The following is a 13,128-nucleotide window of genomic DNA, read 5'->3' on the forward strand; positions in this document are numbered from 1 at the left end:
TAAATACATGTTTAGATGATATGAGGCCCTTCATGTAAATGAACTTGAATCCACTTCACCTTAGGATGCTTGTGTCAAGTTTGGTTGAAATTGGTCCAATGGTTCTTAAGAAGAGGTAGAAAATGTTTACCGACAGACTGACCACGAAATCTCATTTGAGGTTTCAGCTCAGGTGAGCTAATAAAAATCTTTCTTGTTTTTTCATTGAAAACATATTTATAGTAAATGTTTACATAATTTTATTTAACTTGTTACATGTTAAGTTACATACATTTTAAAACATTCACTCAGTCTGCAGTCTTATCTATAAACACTCTAGAAAAAAAAACGAAAAGAAACAAGTAATTATGGCGACAAAATTCAGACAGAGGTGTAACTTATTTCTCATTGTCTCTTGACAAGCATTCAACGGCTCATACAAAGTATCACACAGTTTACTTCTACAGCATCACCTAACAACTTTAAACAGTATATCTTAATTATGCTAATTCTATGCATATCATTTAACAAAAACAAAATCAAGCTTTTGTCTCAAATAGAAGCAAAAGTTTTTTTTTTAAAGTCAACTTTTAAAAACATCCCCTCTCCCACAAAAACACTTTAGAAATTAAACAATCACACTGAATTTGTAAAGCAAAGAAAAATATATATCTACATGAGATTAAATCCAGAGATAATGTTTAACATTATTGAAACATCTGTTGTCAGTCTAAAATTGAATTTGAGTTTGGTATTTTACCCTCTCTGACATCTCAAGCTAATGTTCTGAGTATAATGCCTTCTATAAGTTATAATTGCCTTATTTACATGCTTCACAACCCAGAAATTTATACACCAGATGCTTTCTAATTAACAGCAATCCTAATAAATTCTACTGAGGGGATTCCCTTTGAACAGATTTGAATTAATGTATTTTTTTTTTGTTTTTAAATAAAATAGAGTACCATTTAACAATCTTTACTAGAATTCGCACATTTGATTTTTAGATTCGGAAAATATACAGCAGTGTGTGTAATCTATGTCAGTGACAAAATCTTCATATCATAATTAATTACTATGGTAAACATCAACCAAATACAGTAAAACATGGTTATAGTGAACATGTATAATGAATTCATGCTTAAAGGGAGTGATTTCAAAACAAACAAATAATTGATATAAAGAATTATGTTCATAATGAATCAAAATTTTTCATCCTAGCACTTTGCAGAAAGCATATTTCACTACAGAATAATTTTATTTATTAGGGAAAAAAAAAGCAGAATTACTCAAAGTGTCTTTTAAGCATAGGAATGTATTCACGCATGCATCACTATTAAAATTGAAAAAAAAAATAATTTGCTATGCAGTCTTCTTCAAAATCAAAGTTATCTCTCTTTGACCACATAATTTTGCAATTAAAAAAAAAAATCTTAATACAAAATTTTCTCACTCTGAATTAATGACAATTTTTGTAGGTGTATATCAGAATATGTTTAAATACATTATATATCACTAATAGATAAATAACATTAAGAATGCACCTCTGAATATGATACTAAAGTTATTGGCATATCTGTGGTACATGTATATAGATGACTAGTTATAATTCATGCCAACTTAACTTATAATAAACAAACAATATTATGAACCTTTCCCTTTTAAGAACTTTAATATTTTTCAAGCATTTATCATATCACTGATAACATATGAGTATGTCATATATATGTATTGTACGCCTTCCAATCAATCAAAATAATAGAAGAATTGCACTGTCTGACCAACATTTAATGACTAATATAAAACAATGATGCTGTAAATAAAACTATTACCCTATAATGCAACAGAATCCAGACATCTGATATTAACTAGTCCTCTCATAGAGACTATATAGGAAAATAAAGTGTTCTCCTCTCTACACACATAACAAACACAGCTGCTACCCAGAGAACAGACATATTGCATTGTTATCGGAAGGATAGGGTTTGGCTATCAGGAAAAGTAAGGGGGGAACGAACGATTCTGTCATGCTAGCCGTAAAACATGTAGCAGTAATGTATGTACAGAACGGGGGATAAACCGTTCCACCATACTCGCTATTAAACATGTAGCAGTAATGTACGTATGGAATGGAGGATAAACTATTCCATCATACTTACTATTAAACACGTAGCAGTATTGGTAAGGGGAGGAACCATTCCATCGCACTCGCTATTTAACATGTAGCAAGTAATGAATGTATGGTATAAAAGTATTGATATTCAGATATGAATTCAGAGTAAATTTCTATGATGAATGAAAATAAAATATTGCTTTTTTGCTCTCATATCATATATAAATATCTTTTTAAGCTAAAGTTATAAGGAGGCAGAAAGTTATAAATATGGACAAATCTTTCAATATTAAAATGGAAGAAAAAGCATTTTTAAAACTTTCAAACTCCGCTGATAGCAAAGAATTTGTTCTCTTAGTTGGATGATGAGATTACAATGTGAAATGCTGCTGAAATGAGATTAAATCAGTAGTAAGAGAATGCACCAAATTCATGAAGTTAAACATATAGCACTTGTAACATATCTTATGAGGGTTTCCCCAACTGCCACGGTTTTCATTGAGGAAATTTTCTCTCGTTAAAATTTTTGTGAAAAGGCAGAGGAAACCAAAACAAAACTGTATGAGATTACAAAGCAATTGATGCCAAAAAAAGAACACAATTATTTCTTCTTCTAAAATCAGACAATTGTTTCTTTTGAAATTTAAATCTACTTATTCTCTCCATGCTCTGGAGATCTGAAGGCTGTAACATTTTCGAACCACAAAGAAAAGAATTATCTTTTAATGTAGTGACCGCCCAAATGCCCCAATCAACCATCCTTTGGGAATATGGATTTTTCCTAGAGAGAACACGCGGAATGATTTTGATCACTGGAACACCATACGATGTCGACTAGATTTTAACATAACTCCGTTCACGTCCTCAGCTAGAGAAAGGCTTTAAGTGTTCCAACTGAATCTCTAATGCTATCCGCTGTTCCATCACTTCCTGAAGTTCCTGGTTCAATTCACTTCCCAGTCTCTCTAATGTGGAGTTCCTCTCTTTGTGTGTTCTAATTGCCATTTGTAGTTCTTTTTTGTCTCTACTCAATTGCCTGAAATTACAAGAGAGAAAAGTCATTTTATATCACTTCAATCAGTTCAATGTTGAATGAAATTTTTGCAATCATTTTTAAAAATATAAAACATAGATTATTTAAAAAGATAATTTTACCATTTTAAAATAAAAAATCTTCAATCTTAAAAAAAAAATAACATGCAAAATAAAAACTTTACAAATCTAACCCTTTTTTTGCAAAATTTCCAACACGCTAGAAAACAAGAGGCCTATGGGCCACATCGCTCACCTGAGAAGCTTTGAAAAACCATTGCAAATTTACATTGATATACCCCACTGTCATAATTTAGACATTTTGTAATCTACACTACCCCATGATATTCCATAATATGCAGTTTAATTGGCCAGTGGTTATGAAAAGAAAAAGTTTTCCTTTATATTTCTATGTAAAACTTTGATTCCTATTTGGTGCACTTCCCCCGGGGGATGATTTAACAAAAGAATTTACACTACCCCAGAATGCTTCCACATAAGCTTAACTTTTTCTGGCCCAGTGGTTCTTGAGAAGAAGATTTTCAAAGATTTTTCCTATATATTTCTATATAAAACTTTGATTTTCCATTTTGCCCCCACCCTTCCCCCGGGGGTCATTATTTGAACAATTCAGAATCTATATTATACCAGAATGCTTCCACATAAGTTTCAGCTTTTCTGGCCCAGTGGTTCTTAAGAAGAATCTTTAAAGATTTTCCCTATATATTCCTATGTAAAACTTTGATTAGCCATTTGGCCCCACCCTACCCCCGGGGGTACATGATTTGAACAAAGTTGAATCTACACTACCAGGATGACTCCACATGAATTTCATCTTTCCTGGCCGAGTGGTTCTGGAGAAGAAGATTTTTTAAATATTTTTCCTATATATTTCTATGTAAAACTTTGATTCAGCCATTGTGGCCCCACCCTACCCCCGGGGGTCATGATTTGAACAAACTTGAATCTACACTACCAGGATGCTTCCACATAAGTTTCCTTTACTGGCCCAGTGGTTCTTGAGAAGAAGATTTTTAAAGATTTTACCTATATATTCCTATGTAAAACTTTGATTCCCCATTGTGGTCCCGCCCTTCCCCCGGGGGTCATGATTTGAACAAACTTGAATCTACACTACCTGAGGATGATTCCACATGAGTTTCATCTTTCCTGGCCCAGTGGTTCTTGAGAAGAAGATTTTTTAAAGATTTTTCCTATATATTTCTATATAAAACTTTGATTGACCCCATTTTGGCCCCATCCCCTTTACCCAAGGATACCGGGGGTCATGACTTGAACAAATTTGAATCTACACTACCTGAGGATGATTCCACATGAGTTTCAGCTTTCCTGGCCCAGTGATTCTTGAGAAGAAGATTTTTTTACCCAACCCTATTTTTGTCTATAGTTATTCCCCTTGTAAAACTTTGTCCCTTCATTTCAATAATTTAAATTCCCCTTCACCCAAGGATGCTTTGTACCAAGTTTGGTCAAAATTGGCCTTTGTGGTCCTTGAAAAAACAAAATGTGAAAAGTTTACAGACGGACAGACAGACGGACAGCTAGACAGACGGACGACGGACAAAATGTGATCAGAAAAGCTCACTTGAGCCTTCGGCTCAGGTGAGCTAAAAAACGGATATAAGGTATTTTGAATGAAATTTTCCTAAAAATTCTACATAGAATAAATATATTGTTTATAAACATAATAAGAGAAGTGATTTATTTAAATAAGACATACATAACTGACTTATTGCAAATTTAGACTGATATTCTGTTATGTCCCTTTGTAAAATGGACCATAATTGCAATAATTGCCTGGTTACGAAAGAGAAAAAGTCTTTTTTAATATCACCTCCGTTTTGTTTTGATAATTAAAAACTTCTACCTGAACATTTGATATTATTCTATGTTATACAAGAACTAACTTATTGCAAATCTAGATTGATAGAGATTCAGTTGCTGACTTACTGCAAATTTAGATTGATATTCAGTTATGTCCCTTTGTAAAATGGACCATAATTGCAATAATTTGGTTACGAAGAGAAAAAGTCTTTTTTAATATCCCCTCCGTTTTGTTTTGATAATTAAAAACTTCTACCTGAACATTTGATATTATTTTAAGTTACTTATTGCAAATCTAGATTGATAGAGATTCAGTTGCTGACTTACTGCAAATTTAGATTGATATTCAGTTATGTCCTTTTGTAAAATGGACCATAATTGCAATAATTGCCTGGTTACGAAAGAGAAAAAGTCTTTTTTAATATCCCCTCCGTTTTGTTTTGATAATTAAAAACTTCTACCTGAACATTTGATATTATTTTAAGTTACTTATTGCAAATCTAGATTGATAGAGATTCCGTTATGCCCCTTTATAACACTTTACTGTAATTGCAATATGTTTGAATATTTGACTTCTTTTTTACTAATTTTTGTCAGAGGAGTGATTTATTTAAGACACAAAGTAAACGTACATATTTATTGGGCACTTTGCAGGATAAACCTCTGTAGTTGCTTTGAAAAAACAATAACCTAGACATAACTTACCTCTTCATTTCCAGGGACACCTGAGTCTCCCCACCCCCGCCTTCATCGTCGGGGACGTCAAACTTGACTAGAGGTGATGACTCCTAAAACCAAAGTTAGAACTGTTAAGGCTTGTTTTACTAATTATAAAAACATAGATTTATCCCCCTTAAATTTGATATCCAAGCTTTCTCTAGCAATGCTAAGAAATAAAAAATTATGAAAGAATGTTTTCCTTACCCTTGATGCATTGGCATTTACAGCATTAGAATCTGAAAATAAAGATGATAATATTAAATCCAATTTTTATGAAGGTTTTATTCCATACACCCTGAAAAAATAGGCCGAAGGCCAAGGGTCATTAGTAATGCAACTTGAAAATGTGTGTGTATTGGACCTGGATAACGAACATTTATTTCCTTTGTGACCATAAAAATACTTTGTAAACATAGTGTGTCTGACATCACGTACTGCAATGCATCGTGACGTCAGCTTTTATCATTGAGAATGCATGCATTGTACGTCACCGTTTTATTTACACCCGGCTCAAGTCGGGTGCAAAGCAATTAACACCTTTCGTGGTGGATGTGATAATCTGTGATTACATTAGCCCGACTTTGATGAAAAAAATATATAATTACAGTTTTAAATAATATACCAATCAAACCATTTCATAATCGTGTTACAAAATGGCGCCATAACACTGTGGAGAAGACATAATTTTTTTCTAAAAATATAGGAAATAATATGAATTTATCTATGTCTCGCAAGATTTTGTTTTCATAATCTTTAAATATTTGACATCAGTACAAAAGCAAGATTAAATTCCAGTGATCTAAAATCATTACCTCCAGATTCAGGACCAGATGTTTGCACAGGTCCCTAAAAAAGAGATAAGGAACCATGAAATATGTTATTTCATTTCACAACTACAAATTATGGTAGAAGAACATCTACAATCTAGAAAAAAAGAAATCATAAACTGTGAAATACTAATGTACCTGATTAGTATCAGTAAATACTTTTGCATTATCATCTACATGCATATGAAATAAATCAGAATCTGGAAGGAAGAGTATTTTACTGACGGGGGAAATATAGTTAAGCATTTATCTGTTATTACTGACAAAATAATCAACTCTCCCTCCCTGGCACATCATTATAAGCATGTTTAATTGTATTGACAATTGAACCTTGTAATTGGTAGAATCTGTAGTATCCAGCCCAGACATCTTGTTGAGTGACTCTTCTGATGGAATGGATTCGAACCTCTTGAACTCGTGAAACTTGGAATTTATTGCACTGAAGGAGACTTCACCCGACTTTCTGGCTGCAGGGCTCTAAATGAACAAATATTTTCCTATGAACAAAAATGATAAAATGGGGGGGGGGGGGGCTTAATTTGATTACATTTACTCCTTGTAATATGATTTCATTCTGAGAAAACAATGTTTAAAATTTTGTATTGATGTGATGTTCATAACACAAAACTGTCCTTGATCATGAACTGACCTCTCCCCTTGCCATATAAATTGTTTTTTATACCGTATGTATTCCTATGTAAAGCTTAGATTGCCTATTGTTGCCTCCACCCTTTCCCTGAGTGTCATGATGTAAATTTGAGTCTACACTAAGTCAGGAAGCTTCAAATAAGTTCCTCTTTTCTGGCAATCACATAAATTTTATCTTTTCTAGCCACCTTTTCAGATGATTTTTAAATTACTCCACCTAACATTCATCATCTCTTAAACTTGCATTTGTGCTTTATTAACATTATTCGTTACATCAGTTAAATTCATGTTATGTTTAAAACCCATGGGGACATCTTTGCCAACCAAGGGTTTTTGATACGCTACTCTCCTCATTATGAAGAGAGTAGCATATCAGAAATGATGTCATGGGGACTGAAAATTATTTTGTCATAAGTGTCAATTCAGTAAAAAGCATGTTCACTATAAGGATGCTTTACAGTATCTCACTTGCAAGAGTTTTAGGCCCTTCATTTGAACAAATTTGAATATTCTTTTTACCCAAGGATGCAATGTGCCAAGTTTGGATGAAATTGGCCAAGTGGTTCCAGAGAAGAATGCAAAATGTTTATAATAAAGATGGCCATACCACTGACAACAGACAATGAACAAATTGTGATGAGAAAAGCTCAATGGACCTTTGTGATCTTAGAATACACAAATATTCCACACTCATATAAATACCATAACTTACGTCTTTGGGAGATGCCCTGGGTGGAACCGCTGGGGGTGTCGAAAGACCTGAGAAAAATACAATACTTTTATTTAAACTGGTATTATATGTATATAGGAAATTCAATTGAAAATCAATTAGCCATCTGCTCATAGTCAAGAACAAAGGAATCATTTTATCTGATTAATACACAAAAAGCTCTTTAAGTATTCCAATCAAAAAAACTCAAAAGTCATCAAATGATTCTCAAACTTCTAAAAGCTATATAAAAAAGAAAAAACTATTTTGGTACCACCTGTTTCCAGGGACCATTTTGGTACCAACTGTTTCCAGGGACCATGAACAAATCTGCTGGATCACTTTACACTACATAAGGAAGGTTTCTATCCATCTTAAAATAAACCCACTATTTTTATTACTATTTGTTGCTCATTTCCCCCTTTCAAGGATTCATTAGCCATTCACTAGAAAAAATAGATATATATCAATATGGACAGGAATTTCCCACCCAGGGTTCATTAGTAATGCAACTTGAAAATGTGTGTGTATGAAATATGAGGAAAATATGTTGAACAGCTTCTTTTCTCTTATACACAGATTCTTTGAAAATGAGCTTAATGCAAATTTAAGTAAATTTAGGTCATGGTAAAAGGAAAGGTCAAGGTCTAAGTTTTTGAGTTGAATAGCTTACATCAGTATATACAGTAAAATTTGTCATATGATGAATTTCATGATTTGTTATCGGATTTTTGTCCATTCCGTCTATAAATTTTAGTCCCATGCACTTCTTTAACAAATTCATTAGGAAAAATTCTGTGAAGTCCGGATACTGTCTACTCTGTATTCCAAACGGCCATACTGGTCCCAACGGCTCATAATTAATGATAATTATTTCCTCTAATCCAGCCATACCTGAGTTACTTCAAAGCAATTAACACCTTTCGTGGTGGATGTGATAATCTGTGATTACATTAGCATGATTAGTGCCATGAGACGAACTCAGTGAAATGCACTGGTGCCCGATGAAAAAAATATATAATTACAGTTTTAAATAATATATATATACTTTTAACTTTGTTTTAACTCTTTTAACCATTTCATAATAAAAATACAAAAATTTATGTACACGATTTAAAAGTAAATATAAATCGGGATCGAAAATTGAACGCATTTCAAAATGGCGCCATAACACTGTGGAGAAGACATAATTTTTTTCATAAAAATTATAAGTTCAATCCAATAATTATCACATCATAAATAATTGTGTTAATGATTATACACTGAACGAGCTCTTTGACAAGCGAAACCCGGACCGCTTGCTATAATAGTAGACCTATAATATGCGTGTCTGTAGATTTTGATTAAGGTACTGTTACAGTAACATTTCACCCCGACTTTCAAACTTCGTGAACAAACAAGAATTCAAAATAAAGTAAGTCATGTGAGACTATTTTGCAATATGTAGACTCCAAAATATTGATTGATTTTATCAATTAATAATATTTTATTTTGTATTTGATGTTCTTGTAAATAACGAAATTTCAATATTTTCCTGCATTTTTCCAAATAGCAGTAAAAGATGTATTATTGTAAATGTAACACCGGCCAAATTTTGTTCAATCCGGCGGTAGCCGGTTTGGACAAATTATACTGTATTAGCATATTTTAAAAGTATGATAAGGATATCTTTAATGGTTTCTTTGAAACTAAGCTGAATGCCAATTCATGAAAAGATAGGTCAAGGTCAAAGGCTAGGTCAAGGTCACAAGAAAGGTCAAGATCAAAGGAAAGGTAAAGTTCATGAAATATTGATGCAGTTGAAAATCTCTCATCAATATTTATCAATGTATAAAATTTACTAAAAAAAATATCTTGAATAGTTTCTTCAAAACTGAACTTAATGCAAAGTGTCACGGAAGAGCAGACTAAGAGCTGGAAGATGGACATAACAGAAATTTCATTAACTTCAACCCAAGGATGCTTTCTGCCATTTTTGATTGAAATTGTCCACTAGTTTTTTTAGAGAAGAAAAATGTGAAGAGTTGAGATATTCCACAAACTTTGAGCTCTCTATAGATATCAAAAGTAACAAACTGTCATAGAATTATTCATGAAGATATTCTAATTTGTCTTTTTCCTGTTTACTTGAAACATGTACTACATGTAGTAACTTTTAAAACAATGCAGATATGATATTCTGTATGTCTAGTCTTATATAGAAAAAGTTCATAAATCATTAAATAAGTGTATTTTACTAAAAATATCATCCCTCTTACCTTTAGTTATCAATCAAAATCATTCAATGAATATTAAGTGAACATAGAGTACTATGTTTATAGCACAGCTGCTATACGGTACAGACCACTTACTCTACAGGAAATGATCACTTTAGTCATCAGGAAATGGTTTATCTATATCCCTCTTAATGAAGCAAACACTCACCAGACAATTTTTTAGATCCTTTTTGCCCCATCCCATGGAATGAAATAGATTTATTCATGCTTAGATGCTGATCATCAAATTACTTACATTGTACATGTATATGTATTTCCGCATACAATAAAAATTAAATTTCCTGAAACAGAATCTAAATTTTTTTTCCACAGAGATTTAATTTCCTGTTGGTCATATTAGGAGCATTGTTATAAGTACATATAGAAAAGTGTCTATAAATATATACATGTATTTGCTGCTAAATAAGGTAAATGCTGAATGAGCTCTTTCTAGGAAAAAACAACACTTTTCTTCTCTACAAAACCTTCAAAGAAAATTTTCCACCATCTCTTACCAGTAATATAAGAATTCAAAAACAAAGCTCTGGTATTCCAATGAAAGATTTGCACAGTCACTTAAGAAAATTTTACGATTCCTTTCCTGTTTTCCCACTCTGAGATTTGTGTGAAAGTGTATTGTGTAGGTGTGTGCATTTGTATGTATGTGTAAGTTGGGTAGAGGTTACCTTTGCTAGCATCCACTGACATACTTCTCCCTTTGTGTCGTGATGGGTGTGAGGTGTGTGTGTTTGGGCGGTTTATTCTACCTATTCCCACTTTTTTAAAAATCATGTAGAAAAAGGTAAGATTTTATGTGGGAATAGATGGAATTTTGTGTAAACAAATAATTGACTATATTCTTAAATTTAGGTATTAAGTTGCTTTTTTTTTTGTAAGATCTTTTTATTATTTAAAAAATCTGACATAAATCATACTTTCTCATAGATTTATTCATTATTTTCTATCTTAAAATGTACAAAATACAGGTAAATCTAAACATCTATTGTTATTTGCAAGTGGGAATAGGTGGAATTGAAATTTTTAAAAAGTGGGAGTAGCTAGAAGACACCGTTTGGGCATGGGGGTGGGAGTGGTGATAACCTTTGCTAGCATCCATAGACAGACTTCTCCCCTGAGTCGTGATGGGTGTGAGGGTTAGTGTGTTTGGGGGTGAGGGTGGGAGTGGTGATTACCTTTACTAGCATCCATAAACAGACTTCTCCCCTGGGGTCATGATGTGTGTGTGTGTTTGGGGGTGGGGTGGAGGTGGGGGTGGTGATTACCTTTGCTAGCATCCATAGACAAGCTTCTCCCCTGGGGTCGTGGTGGGGGGACAGGTGGTTCCTGTTCTGCACCGCCATCTGTGTTATCACCGTGACTAGAGGTGGGGGCAGGGAGTAGGAGTCCACTCACATTACCTGGAACTGAAAAAACAAAATCAAGCACGTCACTTTATTAAATAATACTCAAGGAAAAAAAATTTAAATTCACACAGATAAATATCTGTCTGTTTCTTTTCATTACAAAAAACTGTCACCTCTAATTACTAAATTGTGCATGACGTTTATTCAAATGAATGTTTCCTCACTAGCAAAATTTTATTTGTAACAGATGCATTTCAAATTGACAAATTCTCAAAATAGTTGCCAAAACAATAGTTGGTTTAACTGTGAAACCAAGGTACACTCAGTAGATTCTAAAGATACAGCTTCACCTTTGAGTAACATTGTATGATGAGTGGATGAAAACAAACATTTACATGGTCATTCTTTACCTATTAACTCTGTTGATGCTAAACATTCACATGATCTGCATTATGCATTAATACTTTCAAATCATTTCAGATAATGAAGAGTATCATTTTCTTTTTCCGAATTATAAGAAGGATTAAATATTTTGTCAAAATTACAGCATTTAATTTTTTCAAAACTCAGTTCTTCATCTGACAATTTTTTTTTCAAACCCCGTACACAGTATTTTGATCCGCTTTTCTTCTTCTGTTTCTTTGTCATTTAATCATATCTGTACAACTTTGTTTGTTTATGATGCGAGAATTTTACTTGTGATCATGTTTATTATTTATTATCATTATTGTCATAAATATTTTTTCCAAATAACTGTTATAATTGTAATCATTTACATGTATCATTATAGATCTACATATTGTAAGAACTCTGAATCTTTAGTAAGTGTCTTAACTTGAAATATTTTGTATTAACTTGAAATATTTTGTATTTATCATGTATATGTATAACTTTACACCTTAAATTGTTATTTTGGCAATCACTAATTTAATTATTGTATATATTACAGGGAGAGGTTTTTTTAAGTTGCAAGAACTTGTAACCAATCCCATTGTATAAATTATACAATAAAATATGTTCAAAACAAAAAAAACACAGTGTTGAATTTCTGTGATTTGGAATATATTTATTAGGGATGTCAAATCGGTCGATTTTTAATACTCGGTTACTCGGACGTTTTTCCGATCGAGTACCCGGGTACTCGGTAAAAGTGTTAATAAATATGAACAAGTAAATTGAAAAGTATAAAACATTGTAAACTCTTGTAGAAATAAAACCAGATGCACTGATAGGAGACCTATCCATGAATGTATTTCTGTCATAATATTGATGAGCACTTCGTGCCCAACGAAATTTAATTTATCATACTTAATATTCAATTTATTTATCAAATAAACACAAGAATTAAAATTATAAGTTGTTCACAGTGTTTTTGTTTAAAAAAAAAATAATCTGCTACGTAATTGTAATGTAACTCTTTGTTGTGTTTGACGTCCAGGTATCAGTCGGCAGAGCTACGTACAGTATCAACCTGAACTTGATCAAGTTCTCCTATCAGAGCGGATTAACGATTTTCTTACACTTTTTCGATCCTAGACTTTATAATATTTCGGTACGGTATTTTGTAGTTTGGTGCAATGATGGACATCACTTTTTTTAAAGCCTTTGCCTTCAACCAGTTGAATTGGCATGTAAT

At 32.5% G+C, this 13,128-nt stretch overlaps 1 protein-coding gene across 4 annotated transcripts in view; it reads right to left on the minus strand.

Moving 5' to 3' along the window:
- Nucleotides 1–224: 224 nt before the first annotated feature.
- The window catches only part of LOC134230241 (ralBP1-associated Eps domain-containing protein 1-like), a 52,096-nt gene continuing 39,192 nt past the window's right edge, over nucleotides 225–13,128 (minus strand). For 3 of the 4 annotated variants that reach the window (XM_062712013.1, XM_062712012.1, XM_062712015.1), the window contains 7 exons: nucleotides 11,412–11,552; nucleotides 7,877–7,923; nucleotides 6,847–6,993; nucleotides 6,502–6,535; nucleotides 5,894–5,925; nucleotides 5,675–5,757; nucleotides 225–3,128 (listed from right to left, as the gene is read on the minus strand). In XM_062712013.1, the coding sequence (XP_062567997.1) occupies nucleotides 2,957–3,128; nucleotides 5,675–5,757; nucleotides 5,894–5,925; nucleotides 6,502–6,535; nucleotides 6,847–6,993; nucleotides 7,877–7,923; nucleotides 11,412–11,552 (656 nt within the window). In that variant the 3' untranslated portion in view covers nucleotides 225–2,956. Of the gene's footprint in view, nucleotides 3,129–5,659; nucleotides 5,758–5,893; nucleotides 5,926–6,501; nucleotides 6,536–6,846; nucleotides 6,994–7,876; nucleotides 7,924–11,411; nucleotides 11,553–13,128 lie in introns of all 4 variants that reach the window. The other variant, XM_062712014.1, reaches the window with a different exon arrangement.

The sequence above is a fragment of the Saccostrea cucullata genome, unplaced genomic scaffold, assembly GCF_032062105.1.
Source record: "Saccostrea cucullata isolate Sc308-1 unplaced genomic scaffold, CSIRO_AGI_Scuc_v1 ctg1322, whole genome shotgun sequence".
Lineage (NCBI taxonomy): Eukaryota > Metazoa > Mollusca > Bivalvia > Ostreida > Ostreidae > Saccostrea > Saccostrea cuccullata.